General features: G+C 41.4%; 1 protein-coding gene across 2 annotated transcripts in view; it reads left to right on the top strand.

Annotated features, from left to right (window-relative positions):
* Positions 1-2,418: 2,418 nt before the first annotated feature.
* The window catches only part of DENND5B (DENN domain containing 5B), a 119,183-nt gene continuing 112,668 nt past the window's right edge, over positions 2,419-8,933 (top strand). For both annotated transcript variants that reach the window (XM_015815665.1, XM_029284073.1), the window contains exon 1: positions 2,419-2,542. In XM_015815665.1, coding sequence (XP_015671151.1) covers positions 2,419-2,542 — 124 coding nt within the window. The remainder of the gene's footprint in view (positions 2,543-8,933) is intronic.

Raw genomic sequence — 8,933 nt, 5'->3', positions numbered from 1 at the left:
ACTGAGGAATGGAAAGGTACAGTTTAAGAAAACCTAATGATCAGCACGTTTTATTTCCCTGTTCTTAATTCTGCCTTCACTTGGATTCTCCAGTTCATTTGGAATTAGTCTAATTAAGAATGGAGTTTAGCAAACGGGGCTCTCCAGATATATTGTACCACAGCTGCCTTGATCCCTAGGTACCATGGCAGTTGATCAATCTGGTTGTGGTTGATGGGAGCTGTGGCCCGCTGTTCCTCTAGAGCAGAGGTGTTAAACTGCTGGCCCATGGGCCGGTTTCATCATACCGAAACAGCGCCCACCCCATTGCTGGCAATGCAAAAAGAGTCGCAATACGTCGCAACATGTCATGTGACATGGCGAGTTTGACACCCATGCTCTAGAGAGATTAAGGAAAGCTCATCCTGTGTAAATGGAGCTACTATGATTTATAAAACACACTTTTTGACAAATGCAATAGGTGAAACCAATCTGTATGTGACCATATATTGTAGTGAATTGTGTATGATTAGGAAATAGTATTACTGTCTTTATTACCTTCAGTGTTTTCTCTGCATCAGACCTCACTAACTCTTGCTCAGGGATGTCTGATAACCAGAGCATGGGATATATAATCTTAACCTGTTTGAAGACCATCAGACTGAGAGAGGCTGTTGTGCAGAACATAGTTTAATACAAGTGAATATTTACATTTTTGCCATAACTTAAACCTTATTTAATACTTTTTGAATTTCTTTAGACCAGGGTTTTCCAAAGTGATAAATACTGATCCCCAAGAGTTGATGAGTCTATCCAAGGGGACAGTAAATGGAATCACTTATTGGGATTGGGATCAATTAAGCTTTTGACGTAGAGGTCAATGCCAGTCTCTAGCACTGTTGAGTGGCTGATGAGACAGTGTTACCCACGATTGGATGGTCAGCCTCCAATGAAAGAAGCCATATTATTACTGTTAGTTATTAATTGTAGTATAAATTAAATTAGGATAGCCAGTTTAGTGTAGTTGTTAAGGTATCAAGATAGAAGTCAGTCCCACCTTGGTCCTAAAACCAGCTGAGTGACCTTGGACCAGTCACACACACACAGCCCTAGGAAGGAGGCAATGGCAAACTATTATGGGGAGAAAACTATTATGGGGAGAAAAACTATTATGGGGAGAAAAACCTTGACAAAAAGACAGCAGGGAATTGTCCAGGCAGTCTCCAGGAGTCAAAAACAAAGGCACACACAATTAAAGTAGTATTAAATCATTTTTATATAATACAGATAGTCCTCAACTTACGACCACAACCCAGCCCAAAATCTATGTTGCTAAGTGAAACATTTATGTGAGTTTTGCTCCATTTGACTTTTCTTGCCACAGTTGTTAAGTGAATCATTGCAGTTGTTAAATTAGTAACATAGTTGTTAAGTAAATCTGGCTTTGCTTTTCAGAAGGTTGCAAAAGATTGATTACATGACCCTAGGACACTACAACCGTCATAAATATGAACCAGTTACCAAGCATCTGAATCTTGATCACACAACCATGAGGATGCTGCAATGGTCATAAGTGTGAAAAAACGGTCATAACTCACATTTTTCCCAGTGCTGCTGTAACTTTGAAAAGTCACTAAATGAACTGCAGTTAAGTTGAGGACTACCTGTAAATTTTGGAGATCAAACACTAAACGTCATGAAGGTGTGGATAAATTGAAAAGACACTATTTTAGATCAGTGTTTCTCAACCTTGACAATTTTAAGGCATGTGGACTTCAACTCCCAGAATTCCACAGCCAGCATTGCTGGCTGTGGAATTCTGGGAGTTGAAGTCCACATGCCTTAAAATTTGTCAAGGTTGAGAAACACTGATTTAGATAATATTTATGCAGCTTGTTATTCAAATTTGTACTCTCTTAATTGTCTGGGTTACACCGGAGCGTAAATTCTTTGCACCAGATGGTTTTTTTATGGCGTACGAGACTCAAATGAAATGGGGGGTTCAGCAGTACCCACCTCCCCGCTGCCTTTGCTGCAGCTCCCCACTCCGGCGCTGCGCTTCTCGGGGCGGAGAGCGATTTAAATGTCCCGCCGAAGAGGCGGGGCGGAAGCGGCTCGCGGGCCTCCTTTCTCTTCCCGGGGCTCTGATTGGCGGCGGCGGCGGCGGCGCTGCGGGGGGAGGAGGGGCCGCGGGACGGTGCCTGGCTGGCTTTGGGCGCCGCTGCAGCCTCAGCTGACCGAGGGGCGCCCGCACCGCCGCCGCCAGCCGCGCCGACGCAACCCCGGCCGTGCGCCCCGTGGCCAGGGAGGCCGCCACCCGGGCCGAGCGGACTTGCGCCATGGAGGAAACGCGGCGGAGGCGTTAAGAGCGCCGTTGGGATCGACGCCTGCCGGGGACCGAAGGCGAGCGGGCCAGGCGAGAGCCGGAGCGGGGAAGAGATGAGCGGCGGTAGCGGGGCTCCTTCGGGGCCGGGCTCCGGCTCAGCGCCCTGCCGCTTCGCCCACTACTTCGTGCTGTGCGGGATCGACGCCGACAGCGGCTTGGAGCCGGATGAATTAGCCGGTAAGCCGAGGAAGAAGGACGGGGAGGACAAAGGGGATAGCGGGGGTCCGTCCTCCTGGCTCGGCTGGGCTCCTCGCGCTGGCTTGCTTGCTTGCTTGCTTCTTTCGGGCATCGCTCTCCCGGGGTGGCTTCGGGCCCTCGGGCTGCCCTTGTGGGGAGCCGCCGCCGCGCTCCCGGTCCGCGAGAGCCCGCACTGCGCGGGATCTGCTGGGGACGCCGAGCGCAAAGGCAGCTTGTGCCGGGCTCTCCCGGTCGGTTTTTCCCGCCTCCCTCCGAGGGCAGAACCATGATCGGGGTGCTGTTGACCCTCTGGCAAGAAGGGGGCGCCGCGAGTGGCGTTGGCGGGGACCCAGGTGGCGGCGAAGCGCCCCTGGAAAAGGACTCTCGTCGCTGCGCCTCCCCCGGAGGGGCTTTGCCGCGCAGCCGCTTTCGCCTTTTCTCCCCGGGGTTGCCATGAGATTAACTGGGGCGGGCATTTCGGAGGAGACCCCCCCTCTCCAAAGGCCAGCCTTTGGATCCTCTTGAGGCACCCCCCCTCCTCCTCCTCCGCCCCATTATGCCTTTCTAATTCCGGGCAAATACAATCCACACCGTTAAAAGAAGGTCGGTTTAAAGGAGGTTTAATTTTTCTTAGGAAGCAGCGACTGATCTCCTTGCCCCATAATGTTTATCCTCAGGTCTAATCATCCCCTGGTTTCCAGCTCTCCCCCCCCCTTCCTCCTTTCTTTATATCCCCGCCCATTTTCCAAAATCGTGATGCCTCCAAGCTGCAGTAGCCAGGTTTGGTTATGTCACTGGCAAGAGTAACCATGTTTCAATGCAGTTGTCTTTACCATAGGTTGGATACAATCGGCATTCCCCCCTCCCCCCCCCCCGTGGCCTTTGCTGTCGTCAGGCCCAGGTGTTGTGTTGTGAAAGATTTATACACTTCCCTGGGTTGTTGCACAGCCTCCCTGTTGAATCAAGGGCTTGCTGAGGTCCAAAGAACAGAAAAACCACCTTTGTAACTACTGTGTTGCTACAGAATGCGCCTCTTGAAAGTGGCTGGTTTAAATCCCTTTTGAGGAGGGATTAGACTGTGGTGTCAAACCCTCTAGCTGTGCTGGACACAGAGGAAGATGCTAATTAATATTGCACCAGTATTAATTAATATGGCAACACAGTCCACTGGCTATCCCAAAAATATACAGGGAAGAAATAACCATTAAACTATACTTAAACAAGCGTATAATGGGGGGGGGAAGGTTCTTCACCAATAGATTGTGGTCTTTGAATAAAGGAAAATCAATGATCTAAGGGGGAAAAAAACATTTTCCAAAATATGGTATATTGGTTTTTAGCAGAACTATTTCATTCCTCTCTTTGTTTCCTCCAGAGCTGTCTGAAACCTAATTATTTCTCTAGTATGGCTTTGTTTGAATTTTTTTTTTAAACTGCATTTATTTATCAACTGCAATCTTAAAAAGCATCTGTGCATGCTGAGAGAAAAGCCCTCGCTCACGTAATTTTAACTAATTTCAGGAGAATTTGCTTTTATGTATATTAAAGCTAGAGAAATGTCAGACTCTCTTTGCATAACCAGCTGTAGAAAAGAGGGAAAATCTGTTTAAAAAATAGATAAGGGTAGAAGAATTAGGAAACCATTTTAAAAGCCTGTAATTACATGCTGTTTGAGGACTCTGAAAAGGACTTAATTTGTAGAGCTATTTTAGAAAATTCTGCAGTGTCTCCAGCCAATAGATTAAAAAAAGAAATCAATACCTGAACTTAAGTTTGTTCTGTTCAAAATAAGACTAGCAGTCTAGTAGTGGCTTGATTATTTCTACATAATATTGTAGAAATATTGATACTGGGCTGATTCTGAAAAAGGCATCATGTATTCCAGTATCCTATTTTAACAAGTACGTGAGTGCTTGGTAAGTAATAAAATATTTAGAGGACTAGAAACAGACACATTATATGTTTGTTGTTCGGTTATCGTATTTAACTTCCCCTAGCAATGGAAATATATATATCCTTAAACAAGTCTCCAGGCTACTCTGAAATTAAAGATTAATTCATTTAAGGGGTTTTGTTGTCATCGTTTACTTGATATTTTCAGAAATTAACTGCTGTTTTTTCAGCTGTTGAGCTTACTTTCTAGCATATCTGTATGTTGGAACTGAATAGGCATGCTTCAAGGCAAGGGAATACAACACTGTTGGCTTGAATCTGAGAATCACAGCAAGCAGTAAAGTATACATGGATACTTTGACCAGCTGTGATCCATATGTTGAAAGGAAGACTTTTGCCTATGTGACACGCTGCCTCTAGAACTTGGCTAGGTGCAAGAATTGCCATGAAGTACAGATAGCCCTTGACTTACGACCACAATTGAGCCCCAACTTTATGTTGCTAAGTGAGAAATTTGTTAAGTGAGCTTTGCCCCATTTTACGACTTTTCTTGCCACATTTGTTAAACGAATCACTGCAATTGTTAAATTAGTACGACCGTTTTTAAGAGAATCCGGCTTCCCCATTGGCTTTGCTTGTCAGAAGGTGACAAAAGGGGATCACATGACCCCAGGACATTGCAACCGTCATAAATATGAACCTGTTGCCAAGCATCCGAATGTAAATCACGTGACCACGGCAATGCTGCAATAGTCATAAGTGTAAAAATGGTCATAAATCACTTTTTTCAATGCTGTTGTAACTTCGAAAGGTCACTAAATGAACTGTTGTAAGTTGAGGACTACCTGTACAGATAATGCATATTAGCATTGTATTCAGATTTGCAACTTTGATTGTATCCTAATGCAGTTTAAGCATCTCAGCTAGTAAAATGTTTTTCTTCTATTTTAGTGAGATAAATATCCTGCCCCCCAACCTTTTCTCCTTTTAATACCCAATCTGATTAAGAATGGTGGAGAAAGCTTGTCCATGACTTGCCACTCTGGAATCCTCGGTGCTCTCTTGAATTTGTTTGCAGATGTTTCATTCCTTAACTAGGTAATATCATCAAAGCACAGTTCATCTATGACAGGGGTGTCAAACTGCTGGCCCATGGGCTGGACGTGTCACGAGGAAATGGGGAAAGAGTTCCGATACATCACGCAATGTCTATGAGTTACAGATATTCTCTTCTATTATTTGTGACCTGTGGTCCAATCCCCTGTCCTCTCATATCATCTCGGACAATGACTGTCCAAGGTTTTCAAGAAAAGATTGGATAACTGTCCGAGATGGTATATGAACTCTTGCCTTGGGCACAGAGATTTGGACAAGAAGATTTCCATGGTTCCTTTTAGCCCTAAAATTTGCTTCATCATAATTTTTTCCTTAATATAGATTTTGAATTTTTTTCTTCTTCTGGGTCAATAATAGCAAGATTTAGAAGTTTTTGCTTCAGCGGGTGGTAGCATCTGCGCAGACCTGGGCTCAGAAATGAATATAGTTGGCTAGGTAGTACTTGGATTAGGAGACCACAAGGACTCTGGATTAGACTGAGAAGTTGAAAACAATTCCTGGAAAAAGACAAAAGCAGATTACTTTTGTACCATATGCCAAGAAAGTAGCATGGAGATGTCCATGAAAGCATTGGGCTGAAGGCATCTGTTTTCACTTCCCAGAAAAACGTTGCTTTTCTGTCAGAAAATGCTTAATTAGGTAAATTATACTTTGCCCAGAGTATTTCTGTTATTGAATTTAAAAAATATAACAGATACAACCAAAAATAGACATTAGTTGCAAGTGTTCTCCTTATGAAATATACTTTAGTGTCCAAGATAATAATACTTTGTAGTTTTTCCACTTTCAAGCATTAAATTAAATGTTGGCTTTAGTGTATGCAGTATAGTTTCCTTTTACATAAATGTTTTTTTTTCTCCATGAGAAGCCTTTTGATTCTTTGACACTGAAGGTGAACCCAGTTTCATTTGCACAGCACTTACCTTTGGGGAGTTTAAACTAAAATAACTTCTAATTCCTCTTTCCGAAAATAGCTGTATAATAGTTATGTTGCTATGCTAATTGGGAGTTTGCTGTTACCTTTCAAGTGAGAATATGCTGTTGTTTTCAGAGCTGTAAAAGCAGATTTGCATCCTTCTCAAGGGCGAATGCAAATATCCACAGCAAATAGCTTAACTCTGATCTGAAGTTACATTTCAGTGTTAACTTTTTTTCAGCTGATATTGAAGCTACTCTTGCATTTTTTTTCCTGCTACTGTTTGAGAATTGACTTTAGAGATCTCATGTTGGATATATGATTATTACAGTCTAGCAAAGCATAATTTCTGTGAGCATTTACATTTATATTAGGCTCTTGAATCTTGATAAGAACAAAGGTTCTCAAGTAAAATTGGGGATGATCAAGTGAATCTAGAACTTTAGCCTTTACTTTAGCTAACTTTACCTTAGCCTCCTGGAAGGCTGTGAAGATCTCCCCCCAAGCATTAGTCTAGGACAGGGGTGTCCAACCTCGGCAACGTTAAGACTTGTGGACTTCAACTTCTAGAATTCCCCAGCCAGCCATCCTATTGTTTCTATTGGTTGTTGGGATCCACCTAGTGTTATTATGTGAGATAGGTGGCCTTACAAGTTCAATAAATAAATCTTAGTGTATTTCTGCCACTACTTTATCCAACTTCCTTTTCCAACCTGAAGCTTCACAGATGTGGGATTAGGGGTTCTTACTCTTCTGGGGGACACCAGGCAAGGAACATTTGTATAAATACAGTTTCACCTGTCGCTTTGAATTGTAAATAAGCAAGATGGCAGAGCCTCTATTTTGTTTAAACCCTTAAAGGCAGAAAGTGGGACAGGAAAAGAGTTAATACTACCATTTCCCTGCAACATTGCTCCCACCCTGAAAACATTGCAAAATTGCCTATATTTGGAATTTTTAAAAATTTAAATGCATTATACGAGGCCAGTTTTGCATGGTGTGGACTTTGATTGATATGGATTGATTGATGCTGCAATCCTAGGGGATATCTAGCTGACTGGTATTTAGTATTATAACTCTTGGCGGCAAACTTTAATGGTTAGATTAATCAATGAAATAGTTGCCTTTTAAGAATGCTTTGGTTTGGCTTCCTGTTTGTTTATATAAAGCCTTAAAAATGGTCCTGCCTCAGTGCTTCAAGTGGATTGATGGCTTTCATGAAAGCCATTCTTAGCTGGTTGGCAGGATATCAATTTTGGGATAAAAAATGCTTTAGTTGATTAATTGGGAGGGAAAGAGTAATTGGGAGGCTGAGATTTAAGTGCACCCTTGTTTGTTTCCTACCACTTCTGATTCTGGTATACTGCAACAGGGAATTTAAAATGGAATACAGAAAATGAATATTGGCTTTTGTTAAGATAGGATCTCTTGTTTTTTTAAAAGGTCCCACCCACTGGTGTCCTTTGTGTTTGGTATATAATTCTGTGATTTGAGATTATGGGTATAGCCATCAATGGGCATAGCAGTTTGCAAAGACTTAAAGACTTCAAAGTGTTCCACTACATTATGGTCTCCATATATATATATTTATTACACTTTTATTACAATGACCTCTGGAAGTTCAGGAATTTGATGATCACTAACTAAATGAAAGCTGGGCTATTTAAATTGAAGGAAATGAAGACAGAATAAATGGGAGAAATATATGGTTAATTTCGGTTAAACCTATCTTTTTTTAATTAATCAATTACATTTAAGAAATAAATATAATATTTACTATAAAAGAAATTCAGCCAAAAATTAAATTATGCCCAAAGAGGTTGATCATGATGGCAAATACAAAGAGGAGATCATTTAAAGTAGCAAATATTTTAAATCTAACAGGATGTAGGAATTATGATGGTTTACTTAATTTTCTCAATTTATTTTGGCAAAAGGTATTTATTTTGGCAAAAAGCTATTTTTACCTTCCTGATGTGCTGGATTTTAATTCCCAGCATTCTTTTTTTTTTTTTTTTTTTTTCAAAAAATTTTATTATTTTCAACATAAAAAAGAAAGCAATCATAAGTACATCACAATTAAGAAAACCCCCCCCCCACCCCCTACCCGGACTTCCCAAACCAAATCCCAGGATACTATTCATCTAAAAGTAACCTTATATTAATATCCCTAACTCCACAAAGTATAATTCTACATAAATAGGTGAAATATATATATATATATAAAAAAGAAAATTTTTTTTATCTAGATATAATGTTTTATCTAGATATAATGTTGCAGTATCTGCATCAATCTATTAGCCAAGATTTTTGCAAAAATTTTATAATCCACATTCAACAAGGAAATAGGTCTATAGTCTTTAAGTTCCAAAATTTCTTTATCATCTTTCGGTATCAAAGATATAAAGGCTTTTGTCCATGATTGAGGTATTTGTTCTCCCAACATAATTCTATTGAATAAAGTTT

This window comes from Protobothrops mucrosquamatus, unplaced genomic scaffold (genome assembly GCF_001527695.2).
Source record: "Protobothrops mucrosquamatus isolate PMUCROS unplaced genomic scaffold, P.Mucros_1.0 scaffold363, whole genome shotgun sequence".
In the NCBI taxonomy this organism is placed as follows: Eukaryota; Metazoa; Chordata; class Lepidosauria; order Squamata; family Viperidae; genus Protobothrops; species Protobothrops mucrosquamatus.
The sequence above is the reverse complement of the archived record's forward strand: the minus strand, read 5'-3'. Positions and strand labels throughout refer to the sequence as shown.